The sequence below is a fragment of the Phoca vitulina genome, unplaced genomic scaffold, assembly GCF_004348235.1.
Source record: "Phoca vitulina isolate PV1807 unplaced genomic scaffold, GSC_HSeal_1.0 scaffold28, whole genome shotgun sequence".
Classification (NCBI taxonomy): domain Eukaryota; kingdom Metazoa; phylum Chordata; class Mammalia; order Carnivora; family Phocidae; genus Phoca; species Phoca vitulina.
Genome location: NW_022589731.1, coordinates 2,720,257 through 2,736,470, shown reverse-complemented (window position 1 = coordinate 2,736,470; position 16,214 = coordinate 2,720,257). Strand labels below are relative to the sequence as shown.

General features: G+C 34.4%; 1 protein-coding gene across 2 annotated transcripts in view; it reads right to left on the bottom strand.

The window, feature by feature from the left end:
* The window catches only part of SLK (STE20 like kinase), a 59,386-nt gene that overhangs the window by 22,780 nt on the left and 20,392 nt on the right, over positions 1 to 16,214 (bottom strand). For both annotated transcript variants that reach the window (XM_032423120.1, XM_032423119.1), the window contains exons 3-11: positions 14,547 to 14,595; positions 13,851 to 14,000; positions 7,598 to 7,670; positions 7,240 to 7,434; positions 6,578 to 6,659; positions 5,043 to 5,171; positions 3,338 to 4,711; positions 1,252 to 1,382; positions 900 to 1,023 (exon numbers count right to left, since the gene is read on the bottom strand). In XM_032423120.1, the coding sequence (XP_032279011.1) occupies positions 900 to 1,023; positions 1,252 to 1,382; positions 3,338 to 4,711; positions 5,043 to 5,171; positions 6,578 to 6,659; positions 7,240 to 7,434; positions 7,598 to 7,670; positions 13,851 to 14,000; positions 14,547 to 14,595 (2,307 nt within the window). The remainder of the gene's footprint in view (positions 1 to 899; positions 1,024 to 1,251; positions 1,383 to 3,337; positions 4,712 to 5,042; positions 5,172 to 6,577; positions 6,660 to 7,239; positions 7,435 to 7,597; positions 7,671 to 13,850; positions 14,001 to 14,546; positions 14,596 to 16,214) is intronic.

Below are 16,214 nucleotides of genomic sequence, written 5' to 3'. Positions count from 1 at the left end.
TCAAGATTTTATTTATTTATTTGAGAGAGAGAGAATGAGAGACAGAGAGCATGAGAGGGGTTAGGGTCAGAGGGAGAAGCAGACCCCCTGCCGAGCAGGGAGCCCGATGCGGGACTCGATCCAGGGACTCCAGGATCATGACCTGAGCCGAAGGCAGTCGCTTAACCAACTGAGCCACCCAGGCGCCCCTTACTACTTACAATTATAAGAACAGCAAAAGAACTATAGTCAAAACATGAATACTGTAACATCTGAAATGATCTTTTTTCTAACCTTCATTAAGCTAGATGTTTCAATAAATTACTGAAATTTTATAACACATTACTTATTCCTTTTCCAACTTTGGACCCAAGGTAAAAATTGAAAGACTCTATGACAAGTACCCTTGGCTAGTCGGCACCAATTTCTCTAGCAGCTGTGAACAGGGATGTGGAAGCTTAACTGTAGGAGCCAGAGACGCAAGCATGTTTTGAACAAGCCCCAAGTAGTTCTAATATTCAGACAGGCTTGAAGACAACTATTCTAGACTGCCTTAAAATCTTGGATCCTAAATCTGAGAGGTCAAATTGTAACACTGAAAAATTATCCAGAAATACGCACACCTAAGAACTTTACAGACCATCTACTGGCTTCATGATCCAGGTTTTCATGATAAATTTTAATCAAAGAAAACTGGAATACACCCATCACACTGTAAGTCAGTGACAGGAAGACTGAGATAGAAGATCCTTTCATGCAAAAGGAAAAAAGACATACTAGAACACCAAAGAGATAAAGGCCAGAAATACTAACAAAGTCAGAGAAAATCTCATAATCAAAGAACAAGTTCTAAAGGTGGGTTTTTTTTTTAAAGCATTAAATTTCAGTATAATAAAATGGTATAAAATCTAAGACTTTACCATCATTTCTTGCTCAAAGCGCCGGAAAATTTGTTCTCGCTGTTGTTGCAGCTTGCTATTGAGCTGTTGTTGGGCTCTTTGCTCTTCTTTTTGAAGGAATCTTAACTCCCGAAGCTCCTGACGTCTGATAAAATTTAACAGCAATAATAGGGGAAGACAGCAAAAATTACACCCTTGAAGTAATGCTTTTTAAGAAAAAAAAAAACTTTAACAATAACAGTATTTTCAAATGATAAAGTAATAAAAATAATCCAAAATTAGCCAAGACTTTAGTCTTGTTTCTCTATTCTTCATACTTTGCAGAGACTGAAAGGAAGTCACAAAACCAGTTTTAATTATGTTCTCTACTCACCTAAGAAACCTCAACTCTTCAGTTTTGGAATCACTATCTGTAACTATCTTTGACGTTGTTACACTCACTTCTACACCATCAACAACAAATTTGCGTGTTTTCTTCAATGTCTTCTTTTGTCTTCTTGTTTCCTGAGTGAGATTTTATTTTAGTTAGGCTTTATATGGAAAATACTGGAGACAGAAAACATTTTCTTCTTAACAAAACACAACACAACACAGAACTGTGCATGTGTAATTTTTATGATACCACATCATAATTAGGCACAAGTGGTAAAAAAACAATTCACATAAATGTCTAATTAGTATAACTTTTACATGTTAATCATTTTTCTTCCTCTTTTGACCTTAAGTTCTCAGATACCTCTGCTTTTCAGTTTTAGAACCACTGACAAAACACTTAAAAATAAATGCCTGGGGCTCATCCCTTAAAGAATCTAAATTAATAGGGTGGCTGAGAATTTGCATTCTAGAAAGGCTCCCCAGGTAATTTTTACACACTACCAGGACTGGGAATCAAAATCCATTTCATCAGCAACAATAATATCAACAGCCCTCCTCCATCTCAGAAACAGAGGTGGACTTGTGATTTTAGAGTTATTAGAAAGATAACAACTTCTACTGCCTGATAGCTATTGCCTACCATTCTCTATCAAGACCAAATTCCATTCCTCAGCTGGTATCCAAATGCTTTTTAAATCCAAATAGAAATAACAGAAATATAACATGCCAAAAAATACAGTTGGAATACATAAGTATTGAGAATAATTACTTGGTTTTGATATGGGGGGAAGGGTCTGAAAGCAGAGGGAGCAAAAGTGGAATATGAAAATACTAAATTCAAAATGCATTAGGATTTTAGTTTGTCTCTGGCACTTTCCAATCACCTTTCTGCAACCTCTTAGTGTTCGACTCTCCAGGCTGCCACTATACTCATGCTTCTCTTCCTAAGTCCTGGACTATGGCACCCTATCTAGCCAGGCTTCCCCTAAAATCTAAGGTGCGCATGCCACCCTGTAAATCCAAACTTTCTATTTCTTCAGTTCCTACTCAAGTATCTACAATTAATATCACCTTAATCCTCAAAAAAAGTATCTGGATTTTTTTAAAAGGCTATTAAGTCAGTTCAAATGAACGGAATTTAACTGAAGACAATCTAGGCAGTATGTGTAATAATTTGGTACAGACAGGCAGACGCATCAGTCATGCCCTGGAGTCCTGTTCCTAAGGTCAGTTTCCTAAGTTGTTCCTGCTTTGTACAGTCTTCCCTTCTGCTATCAACCCAGAGCATCTAAGTAGTCTGTGGCTCACCTGATTCAGAATTCCATGGGATCTTCTGTTACAAATACTGATCTTGGGCCCTACCCCAGACCTCAACATAGCTCTCTCTGAAACTCCTTTTCAAAATAATTTATTCATGCTGAGTATACTTGACATATAATAAATAGTATATTAGTTTCAGGTGTACAACGTAAAGATTCAACATTTGCATGTGTTGGTAAATGATCACCATTAGCACCATTAAGTCTCGTTTATACCCCTGATCATGTAGACCCCTGGTAACTCTTCAGTGCATTCAGGTTTGAGAATGGCTCTAAAGGCTCCAAGTGTTCTGTGTTCTAGTTTTTGATTTTTTGTTTGTTCTCCCACAGTGGTTCTCACGGCAGTATTAACTATGGCTGAGGAGGCAACAATGTATGGGCCACTGGTAAATCAAGGACCATTTATACTCTAAATGTGCTTAAAAAGAGATCATTCTTTCAATTCCTCAATTCTTTCATATATTATGGATTCTTCCTAAAATATATCTAAATATGTGCAATAAGAGAACGCAAACAAACCAAGTAATTTCCACTGTTTACATCAAGTTGGCAAAAATAAATAGGTATTACCAAAGAATTGAAAGATTATATCCAGCACCTCTCTCCTTGATTCTTTATAGTTGATTGCCTTCATAGGCCTTAAGAATTTTATAGGGTTAGTACTACACTGATTTAGTGCTGTTTTATTTTCAAAATATCTGTTTCACATATACTGTAAATTGCCAAAACGATGAAAAACCCAAACAAGGACCCACATATACTTACTTGCAAAGATATTGATCCACTGTCTTTAGTTTTGCTTAAGAAGCTAGAAATGGATAAATTCAAGTCAATGCTGCTATTATCAGCAGTGGAACCAGTGCCTGAATCAGTATCATTTTCCTTTTGATTCTCGGATTCTGGAAGCAGCATGGTTTCAGTTCTTGATAAAACACCTATTTCCCCTTTATTTTCTGCATCTTCAGAGTTGATATTAATACTGGGTATTGGAACAGGCTGAGGTTCACTGGGCTGTGAAGAGGGAGTCACTTGAGGTTCTGTTTTAATTGGCACTTCACATGGGATTGCTTTTTGCTCTGTATCTATCTGAGCAGGGGCTTCTTGAGCATCCCGAGTTTCACTTCCTAAGGCCTTCTGGTCAGGATGAGTTACTACACGTCTAACCTCTCTTTCTTCAGTGCTACTGGACTCAGTAATTTCCTCACCTTCGTTTGTCCCAGATTCCTCATTGGTCTTCACTATGTTCTCCAAACTGTTGATTAATTGTTCCTCATCTTTACCTTCCACAGATTTCTGATCTATCTCATTAGTTTCTACTACGTCTTTAATAGGAACTTCCTCAGTACCACCAGCCTCAGGACCCTCTGTGGGCTTACTTACTAATTTCTGGTCTACTTCAACCACTTCTTTCCCATCATTACTCTGAGCATCCTCAGCATTGTTTTCAACTGCCTTCTGAGCAACATCTCCTGCCTCATTTGTTCCTATCAAATGGCTTGTATCACTGATCACATCTTCTAGAATTTTATCATCTTTTCCCAATTTCTCTTCGGTGTCTTCCTTTGTAAGCGCAACTTCATTTTCAACTGGCTGAATGTCTGCCTCTTTTTCTCCAGTCTCTTGAGAAACTAAATCCATTGTTTGAAGAGTGTCTTTAATTTCTTCAGATTTCATAATCTTATTTTCAAATATCTGTTTCTTTTCCTGATCCCCTTCTTCCACAGGTTTCAGAATCTGTTCAATATCTGTTTCTAAAGTCATCATTATGTTATTCTCTTTTCCTTCACTGACTGAATTAATGTCCACTGTTTCTTGGTCTTCTGTGTCAGGCAAATTTTCAAGCTTGGGTCTCTTCTCCTCTCTCCCATTTTCCTCAATTACTGTTGTTCTATTATGAGGTTCAGCCATAGCTTCTAAGTGAACATCATTAATATGTTCATTAATATCCTCTGCAGCTTTTTCAGGTTCATCAGTGATGAGCTTTTCATTGAGAACTTTGCTATTAAATTTATCTTCAGAAGCATTACGTTCTGTTTTTTCTGAGACAGATTCCAAAATACAAGCATTCTGTGAAAGTTTATCTTCTTCAGAGCTGGCAATACTGAGGTCAGACGAGGCACGCTTACTTGCAGGTATTGGCTAAAAAAGATTTTATACAATTTTAGTGTTAAAACATAACTTCAAGATGGAGATCAAAACAATATATATTTTGTATCTAGATAAATACATGATTTAAATAATATATAATGATTTAGTATCTTAATTAAAATTTGATGAGGTTATAAAAATAATTTAAAGAACTGACAAATCTTCAAATAAATACAACAAAAATGGACAGCAAAGGGCAAACTTGTTAATCTTCACCCTTAAAATTAAATATTTTATACTGCTACCTCCCAATTAATCTTTAGACACAGGCGCAATTCCACCTCAAAACCTGACTCTAAACATTTCCTTTCTAAATACTGACCAAAGAATTTTCTGTTTCTTCATCATCATCTTCCTCTTTGCCATCTTCAACTTCTTCTGTTACTTCAGCCTTTGCCTCTGCAATCAGCTCTCGAATTGGTTTGTTGGAATCAACCGTAACAAAGGGATGCTGTTTGATCATTAAGAAGAGCATACTTAATATCAGCTGAAATGCTTGCTTATAAAATTTCAAACACATAATACACACGTTATTATGTGGTAAAAATATAAACACGTGGGTAACAAAAATATAAACAACTTCAAATAATGTTACATCTGGGCAAGGAAGGAGGAGAAGGGGACTGAGCAGGAATAGGGCTGCCTGCAACTATGTACTTTTTAAGAATCTGAAGGAAATATGTCAAAAATGGTAACACATTTCTGGGTAGTAGGTACATGTACTTTTCTGTATGTTTGAAATTTCATAATCTAAATTAAATTTTAAAGCAAGTTTCAAATTGACACAGTTTTAGTTCTTAAAAAGTAACAACAATATATATAAATCCTGGATAAAGCCTCAATAAAAGAATTATACAAAGCTTTAGAGTTCTGTTAAAAGTGTCTGCAAATAAGGGCACCTGGGTGGCTCAGTCGGTTAAGCATCTGCCTTCAGCTCAGGTCATGATCCCAGGGTCCTGAGATCGAGTCCTGCATCGGGCTCCCCGCTGAGCGGGGGGGCCTGCTTCTCCCTCTCCCTCTCCCCCCTGCTCATGCTCTCTCTCTCTCAAATAAATAAAATCTTTAAAAAAACAAAAAAGTGTCTGCAAATAACTGTTTTGACAAGGTTCTAATATTCTTAAGAGTAAGAAGCCATTTTATTCATTTTTGTACACTCAGCAGCACTGCCACAGACTAAGATCTTCTAAGGGGGGGGTAATAAAATAATAAGAGAAAGTGTGTTCTAGGGATGTACCTCTTGCACAGAGCAAGGCAATTTTTTCTTTTTTCTCCTGTGATAAACAGATCAACCTAAAATACTACAATGCAGGAGTTACAAAGTAACTCAATCTAACAGGTAACTGCCTCAAGATTTGTCATTCTGTTTGTCTACCTGTAATATTATTTAACAAATTTCTCTTTCAGATATTACAAATAGGTCCTGCTATAAAACAAAATTATCCAATCACTTTAACACCATTTTTCAAAAAAAAGTCAGCAGTATTTACTGAATATTTATCCTCACTGTAAGAGATATAAAAAAAAATTAATTAGCTCATGACCCCTGCCCCCAAGGGGCTTGCTATCTAGTAACTGGAGAGACAAACTGGAAATAACTAACTAAGTGGAAATAATTAACAAAATAAAAAGAACACAATTAAACTGAATCAAAAAAGCACAAAAGGAATGCCTTACAAGCTAAATGCCTTTTGGTAATGGCAGCACGTATGTTTGTAAAGCAAATGCTTACTACTACAATGTATTCTGAGTTTCCACAGGAAAACTCAAGTGAAAAGAGAATACACTGAAATTGTATTCTTCTTAATGAGATGTTAAAACAATTACATGGTCACTGTCGTCATATTACTCTTCTCTTACCTGCAGTAGCTGAGATGTACTCCACCTGGAATCCACATTCTTTTCCAAGCATTTCTTTAGAAAGTCCTTAAAATTTGAAGACCTTCAAAATAAAATTTTAACAATGACATTTCTATTTTATTTCCTGTTATTAAAAATCAAACAAAACTCTGATAAGTTATGGTTGTGTTTTATTATGTATGTTAATACTATTCAACGTAAGAAAACTAGTTAATGAGACTACTAAGATTTCATAATAAGATGAATATTAAGGTATCTGTAAACACATAATTAAATATATATGTATGTAGAGTCATAGTTTTAGACATTGAGAGACATAGTCATATATTCACAAGTATGCGAAAAATCACAGAAACTCTTCTATTAAATTCCACAAATATAAATCAATCACATATATACCTCACTTTCTTACAGTACAGAAAATACTGTATTATATACAGTTGTTTCCTGTAGACCTCAAATCACTGATACTTTCAAATTTATGGGAAAAGTTAGTTATAAGAGTTTGTATGGTCCTTAAGTCTTAAAAAAAAATTACCAAAAATCAGTTTTCTACTCATACAGTCTTTGTACCATGTAACTAAATTTAAATACCCTTGAAAAGCTGGGAGAATAAAACATCAAGTTTTGCTTCGTAAAAGGCTTCATTTAGAATATCTTACCATTTTGATGGCTGTGCTAATGTAGGGGGCTCTGATTTTGCTATTTTTAGCAGCACTCGCATTGGATTTAATTCATGATGAGGTGGTTCTATCTCAGCCATTTCTATTAAAGTGATACCCAGGGACCAAACATCAGCTTTGTAGTCATAGGGTCTGTCCTTAGATGTTTCACACATGACTACTTCAGGAGCCATCCTATGAAGACAGAGAATTAAAACTTAAGATGTTTAACTTAAGAATAACAATTGCAAGCCACATCAAAGACAGTATAATCAATTATGTGGACAAAATTAATGCGTAATAGGTGATAAGAGCTTCTGACATAATACTATAAATCCATAAAAAGCTGAATACATACCAATATGGTGTGCCAATAAAGGAATCTCTTCTTTGAATTGTCCTTGTGTTTTTAGCTGATACTCCAAAATCCGCTTGAAATAAGCAATCATACAAAAGTATTAATAGTTTTTTAGCAAAGTTCACTGTATTTAACATAGGGAAAAGCATTTCAAGTCTTTAACAAGGCCACTCTTATTAAAGCGTAAACAAAACAGAGAGAGTAACTTCTCTACCATCCTAATTTTGAACACACTCTTTCTACCACAACCCCCCCTCCAAAAAAACTGCCAAAGAAAATATCCTATCATTAATACACTTAATACTACCATCTTTATACATATTCAGATCATGAATTCTTCAGAATTGATAAAAAAAAAAAAATAGTAACTTTAAAACAGACCAGTCTACCCACTTCAAAACAAATGCCAACTAGTGGTACATGCTATAATTAAATTGACAGACATAAACATTTTTTTCTATAGTGTGAAAAGCAGAAATTACAAAGTAGCCTTTATGACAGCATATGTCTTGCTAATTTCTTCATAAAATTATATTACAAAGAAAAAAACCATATTTTCTGATTTAAATTATAGAGAACAACAACATTATAGCTTTATCACTTGTCAACCCCACCTTTTCAGCTTAGAGCTTAGAGAACAATTAATAGCAACACAAATTTGCTCTTGCTGCATAATCACCTCATACCATTTATACATAACTTTTAGGTTTCATGTTTGACATGCCGTAATTCTCAAAATGAATAAATATCAAAAATCCAATATTTGGTGCTCAAACCGCAAGAAGTGGCACAGAATATATACTCAATAAATGGTAGCTACTATTAGTAGCCGTATCTATAATTTTAACCTTTGTGCTCTTTTGTTGGTAGAACTCTTAAAGCTCATAAAATCCTGACGGTATTCTAATTATTTGTGTCTATTATATGGTGGGGGTTTTTTTTGGACCACATAATTCTCCCACTTAAAAGATAGTGGTAGCTACCTATTGCCTGTGGAATGAATTTTAAGCTTCCTAATGTGGTGTACAAAGTCCTTTATTACATATTTCAGTAATGTTTTATAATGAAATTCATAAATGAGTAAGCAAATAAAACATACTAAATTTGGAAGATATATTTGTGGAAGATACAGTATAAATAGATTTATTCAGGACTCTTCACCACTATCCCTCCCCACCGACCCCCAACCTCCTCAACTTAAAAGCTTCTCTTATGTTTTTGGGAGGAAGGACTTGAAACAATTTAAATTGCTGCCAGAAGAGGTTCCGTACTCAGGTAAATTCAGCTCAGTACTTATTCTAGTGTTTTTCTAGAGCCTATTAATGCTCTTTTCAACTCTCTCCCCTCAGAATATGACTGGGGAAGGAGGTCCAGAAACAGGCCTAAACAACAACTGTCCCTTGTCTACATTCTTATCTCTCTAAGCACCCGAGGTAAACTAAAGATGGACAAAAAGGCACCTTAATTGCTGTGCAAAGGGGAAAATTAAGGTTGCTATGTGCTTTGTAGTTCTACATATAATGATGCAGCATGTATATGTTGGTCTGTTTAAATAGCATTTTACACATTTATTTCCATTTGCAACAATATGACCTGATAAAATCATCATAAAAATTTTGTTACTGTAGTATATTGAATAGTTCTTGAGAATAGTATGGTTCTTTACAGCTGTGTACATGTAACAGGGTATCACAGAAATAGAAGGTTCTCTAAGTATTTACAAATTAATAAAACAAAAATTGCAACTGTCAACCAAGTCAAGACTATTTTGGCATTCCTAAATCTTCAATAATTTACTTACTTTTAAAGGTATGCACTATTTTACACAAAAGTATGTTCCTATATTGAAGATTCTAAATACATTTACAGAAAAATGTGCACCAGAATGGATCAAAATGATAATGTGCTATTTTTAAATGAGCTACCAGAGTTTAAAAAATGATATAAAACATAAAAGAGTAACATACATCAGAATTACAAAACCTCAATTATGAGGTAACAGAACTCAAGAAAAATTAGAAAAAATCATTTTAGAAACAAAGACTAAACTAGGAGAAATGCAAGAGCAAATAAACAACAAATTCACACCCATTACCACTTTACATTCATTAGGATGGCTATCATCAAAAATACAGAAAATGACAAGTGTTGACAAGGATGTGGAGAAATTGGAACCCTTGTGCATTGCTGATGGGAATGTAAAATGGTACAACTACTATGGAAAATGGTAGTTCCTCAAAAAATTAAATACAGAATTACCACATGATCCAGCAATTCCATTTCCAGAACACCCAAAAGAACTGAAAGCAGGGAGTCAAACAGGTATTTGTATACCCATGTTCATAGCAGCATTATTCACAAGAGCCAAAAAGTAGAAGGTAAAGTGTCCATCAATGGATGAATGGATAAACAAAATGTGTGTACATGTAAGTAACAGAACATTGTTCAGCCTTTAAAAGACCATTCATGGTCTTTAAAGCTACATAAATACAACATGGTTGAACCCTGAAGACATTATGCTAACTAAAATAAGCCAGTCATAAAAAGACAAATATTGTATGATTCCACTTACATGAGGTACCTAGAGTAGTCAAATTCATAGAGACAGAAAGTAGAATGGTAGTTGCCAGGAGCTGGGGGGAGGGAGGAATTGGGAGTTAGTGTTTAATGGGTACAGAGTGTCAATTGGGAAAGATGAAAAAAGTTCTAGAGATGGATAGTGGTGATGGTTGCATAATGATGGGAATATACTTAATGCTACAGAACTGTACACTTAAAAATAGCTGAAACAGTAAACTGTAAGTATATTTCACCACAATTTTTTTTAAATGAAGAAAGATAAAAAGAATCTGGGAGAAAGTTTTTAAATATTGATGACTGGAAAAGCCAACAAACAAAAAAGTCCCTAAAAATGATAGTCAATGCAAGGGAACAGAACAAATACTCAAACCTGTAATTCCAGAAAACCTTCCTGGAAAAAAAAAAAAAAAAAAAAAGCCTTGAATATTATAAGAACATATTAGAGAAAAGTCTAGTCAAATTATTGGTACTTGAAGAAAAAAAATTCTTTGGCATCTAGGCAAATGAGCACATGACTTCAAAGAGAAAGAAAATCAGATTATCATCAGACTTTTCAACAACAACACTTTATAACAGAAGAAAACAGAGTAACGTATTTCAGATACTCAAGGAAAGAAATGTTAGCCAAGGATTTTCTATCCAGCAAAACTGACCTTCAAAGTATAAATATGGGTAGAACTGTTATCATTAGATAAGAACTCAGAGAGGCCCTCCAGAGTTATCTACCAGAGAATAAACTTCAGACAACCAACATGACCAAAGAGATAGCAACATAAGGACTAGTGGTGAGCATTAAATATAGAAAAGGGAACTAAAGTAAGTAATTATGGGATGTTCTAAATCTATCATCAATGTCCTTGAGAACCAGGACTCTCAGGATAGAAGGAGATACACATGTAATACCAAAGAGGTTAGGTTAAAAACAAAAACAAAAACAAACATCCTGAATTTGATTAGGAAATACATAGGAACTCATGAGAACCTAGCTCTGTCCTCTGGAAAGGCCTAGAATGATGGCCAATCAAGAAACTGTTAATCACTTCTAAATTCAGATGTAGTCTTGAAATACCATATCCTACTAAAAGAAACTAGGGCTTCTTAAAGAAATGGCTAAATTACAGGTTGGAGGCAGGAAATATATAAGATAAGCCTGAAACACCACAACCTAATATATAGTAACAAAGAAGCTATCAAAGGTTACTAAAGTCATGTCAAAAGGATTAACATACCAACTTGAAGAGGCTCCCATTGATCAAAGATGGTATAATGTGAGCTTTAATAAGGATAAAAATTATAGATTTCATATCTATAAAATTAAATTAAATTCATGAATTAATAATATTTTTAAAATACCGGTTACCAACTGAGGATGAGAGAGAACCAATTCATGGTCTTTAAAGCTACATAAATAAAAAGAAGGAATCAAGCATTTTTCCTCTCTTGTCCATTTGAACTATACTCCTGAGTAACCAAACAGTTGAAGGGAGGTGTCATCTTATATAATTATTCCTAATTCTACAATGATAAATAAAAATAATGAAATAATTGGCAAATAATTATATCAAAATTATAATCAAAAAAATAAATGAAAACAAAGTGATAGAATTCATTTTGCAACTCAAACCAAAGAACAGATCTAGGCATTAAGCATCAAGAGCTGTAAACAAAAAAAAAAAAGAAAGAAAAAGGAAAAGGCAGACATGTGTCTCCCCAGTGAAAGGACACAAAACCACCTAAATATAGTCTGGCCAAAGAATCAAATTTGAGACTGATGAGGCCTTTGCATTTATCTGCAAATATGAAGGAAATAAAATGATCATGAGTATGCAATTGGCAAAATGCAGGTTGAGGGAAACTCTACAGGTCCAACACCCAGGTCTCATAGTTCAGTGCTTCTCAACGTTTTTTTCATCATCATTCTCCTACCGAGCCTCTTTAGACATTTTTTCCTAATCCTCCTGTCCCCCATGAAATTTTAACACCACAGATATACTATCTGTTTGTGTACTGTGGGCCTTTGGAGGATTATTAAACACTGTAATATCTAAGATCTTTTTTACCCCCTAAGAACCAATTTTGGCCCCCATGAAAATGCATGCCATAAATAAAATGTAAAGAAAAGAAAGAAATGGGGGGGGGAACCTATAAATTAAGAGACTTAGAAGAAAAATCAGGTTTTAAATATGGGAAAGTCTAAACTCTAAAGTCAAGAGATGAACACTGGATGATAGAGACATAAAGAAACGCAAGGAAAAAAAAAACTCAAAGAAGTGATCACTATAAAGGTCAGGATAAAGGTTACCTGTGGAGGAGAGAGGGACAGTGATTAAGATGGGACACATGGAAGAGCCGCTAGTTCTATTTCTTGACCTAGGTGGTAGTTACAAAGCTATCATCTACAAAGCTACGAAATCACTAAGCTACACAATTACTTGTGTGGTTTTCTATATCTATATTATTTCACAACAAAAAGGTTAAAATTTAGTATATCAAATTATACCTGTTTATTTTTTTTAAAGGTTTTATTTATTTATTTGTCAGAGAGAGAGAGCACAAGCAGGGGGAGCGGCAGGCAGAGGGAGAAGCAGGCTCCCTGCTGAGCAAGGAGCCCAATGAGGGACTCTATCCCAGGACCCTGGGATCATGACCTGAGCTGAAGGCAGACACTTAACTGACTGAGCCACCCAGGCATCCCAATTATACCTGTTTAGATGTCATGAAAAAAGTGAAATGATTATGATCAATGGTATCACAAGATGGCCTGTGAATATATTTTATCTTTTCATCCTTCCAAATTACAAAAATTTATTTATTTATTTTTAAGATTTTATTCATTTATTTGTCAGAGAGAGAGCACAAGCAGGGGAAGTGGCAGGCAGAGGGAGAAGCAGGCTCCCCGATGAGCAAGGAGCCCGATGTGGGACTCGATCCCAGGACCCTGGGATCATGACCCTGGGATCAGACGCTTAACCGACTGAGCCACCCAGGTGTCCCGACAAATTTAGACTTCATCACCAAATTTTTTTTAAAAATTCTTGTCTTGGATACACTTAAAGAGGACTGTATCTTCCATTTGTATGTGTACATTGGAAATTAATCAGTTTTCCATCTAAAATCTATATCTATTTGCTCCTTATGAAGTTATCATTTATTTCCTCAGTGTAAAAAACAAAATTAAAAATTCTAGTCCTTTATACTTATTTTAGACATCCTTTTCAGGCCTACTTTGTTAGTTTAGCCGGATACCATATTTATAAAATGGAGTATAAAACTAAACATGGGAAAAGAAAAGCACTAGACATGAGTTTTGGAAATGAAGATAAAACTAAGTTAGCTTTTTTATGTATTATCTCATTCTAAATGTATTACAAGTATTAAGTCTATATACAAAAATTTAGGAGTAAAAAGAATTAACCGGTCTTTCTAAAGCTTGTCTTTTTGAAATCCATCCTTTCTTACCTTCTTTTTAAAGTGTCTTTATATTAGTTGCCTCTACTTAGGAATTCTGGGAGTTAATGAATTATTTATCCAAGGCAGTATTTAAAAAATTAACATGGAGTAATTTCTCCATGTTTGACACATCTGAGTCATAACAAAACAATATTAAGTCACGTACATACAGGGGAAAATCTCAGCACAAATTCAAATGTTTTACTTAAGGGAAGAAACTTACCCAACTTAATATCTCCATCTAAGGTAAAAAGAATGTTGCCAGCCTTTAGATCTCTGTGGATTATTTTATTATCATGCAAGTAGTTCAAGGCCTCTAGAGTCTGTTTACAAACTACTTGTATTTGGGACTCAGTTAATGGTCTCTCGAGTTCTATAAGGAAAAGAGTAAACAAATCTGCATTGTTATACTGTGAAAACACATCAGCAAGATGTATATACCTTTACCATCAATGTCAAAGATCACATTTAGTGAATTATTTTAGAACTAAATATCGACAAAGATTACTTTCTTCACATATTATTATTTTTTTTAAGATTTTTATTTATTTATTTGAGAGAGAGAATGAGATAGAGAGCATGAGAGGGGGGAGGGTCAAAGGGAGAAGCAGACTCCCTGCTGAGCAGGGATCCCAATGTGGGACTCGATCCCAGGACTCCAGGATCATGACCTGAGCCGAAGGCAGTCACTTAACCAACTGAGCCACCCAGGCGCCCTCTTCACATGTTATATTCAACATTTCATTTTAGAATTTTGTTACAATTATCTAAGAATATAAAATGTAATTAGGCTGATTTCTTAATTTATTGAGCTTCACCCAAGATACCTATTCAAGATATATATATAAGGTTAAATGTTTGAAATCCTTTGATTAAGTATAATTTAAGATACAAACATAAAGAACAAAAACACGTTTACCAAGCATCACAGCATCCACTGCTCCACCTGCACAAAATTCAATGAGGATCTGCAAGCAAACAAAAAAAGCATGTGTCTAACATGACACTGAGTTTGAGTATTTTTTCTTCAATTTAGCAAAAAAGCTAAAGGAATCACTAGGCTATGGAAACAATACTATGCTGATATCCTTATGCCATAAAGATTTTCTGTCAAAAGAGTTAAGAGTCTTAATGATACACATTTTGAGAAAGCACAAAGAGAACACATTGTAGACATATGTGCATTTTTTAATCACCATTTTTAGTGTCCCTGCTTCTCTAAAATTACTAGGTACACAATTTTTATTGAGGACAGTATCATATATCCATTTCATCACCACCGAAAGATTACACTCATTTTTATTTAATGTAACTACTATGATTTAAGTGACCAAATCTGTTTTTTAACTTTATTAATAGGAATAAATCCTCAAAATACTTAGACTTCTTTTAGTTAAAACACACACACCCCACACACAAAAGCTTCAGATCCTAGCTCAATTATCACATTCTGATGGATGCCTTCCCGGATCTCCCTGGGACAAACCACCATGTACTTTTCCATCTTACCCCATCACAGCTGTAATTTTATATATATAATTCCTTGAAGTATTAATTATAGATAATTAATTCTACATCTCTCACTAGCCTGTCCCTCACAGATGTCCAACCTTTTATTTTGCAACAATTTCAAGTAAAGATCTTACCTGTTTACTGTCCAGGAGTTCACTTTCATTATAATCTCTGAGAACACTCTACTAGACCCCTGAACAACTATATTAGAGGACACCACACAAAAATAATTATTAAAAATTACTTGTCAAATTATATAGCTTGCTGCTTTTTTCCCCTTTGCATATACTCTATTTTTTATAGGTGCTTGCCAATTACAAATTATTTTCAAATTCATTATATCATTTGAAAAATAATTTGGAAGGTAGATCACTCATCTTATAGATGAGTAAACAGACTCAGAGGTTAACTGACTTATTCAAGCTCCTACCTAGCAGCACCAGGATCAAAAAATATAGGGCTTTCAATTTCCAAAGTATTACTTGCACTACACTACCTACTCTTTTCTCCTAACACTTCCATCATAACACTTTTCTTCAAGGAGAAAAACAAAAACTCCCATTTCAGGAAGGTGTCTTGGTTAAATTAGTGTCAGCAGAGAGCAAGTGACTGACCAATTATAATAAATATGATTTTATCTCTATATGTATTTGTGCCTAATATTTTCTACAAATGAACAAAATTTATACATGCAGACTTAGCCACTCTATCATGTACCAAAGGTGAGTCTGATAATATAGAAGATAAATATTTAACATTTCTAGTAAGTATTCTATACTTTATTACATGATTTACAAAGAGTTTAGGGTAAGAAATTATAAACAATTTCTAAGAAAACAAAAGAAATTTCCAAAAAAATTTTTAAGTAAATGCCTAAATTTAAATTACAAACAAGACCATTTAATTTCATAATTTAGGAAATTTAATATTCTTAACCAAGTTCTTCCATTTGGGTCCAATGTCAATCATGAAATACTGTAAAACTGGAAATACACATCGGAACATCTGTTGAAGCTAAGGATAATTATGTTGTTAATGACCCTCTCATCAGATAAATTCAAGTAACATAAGTAAT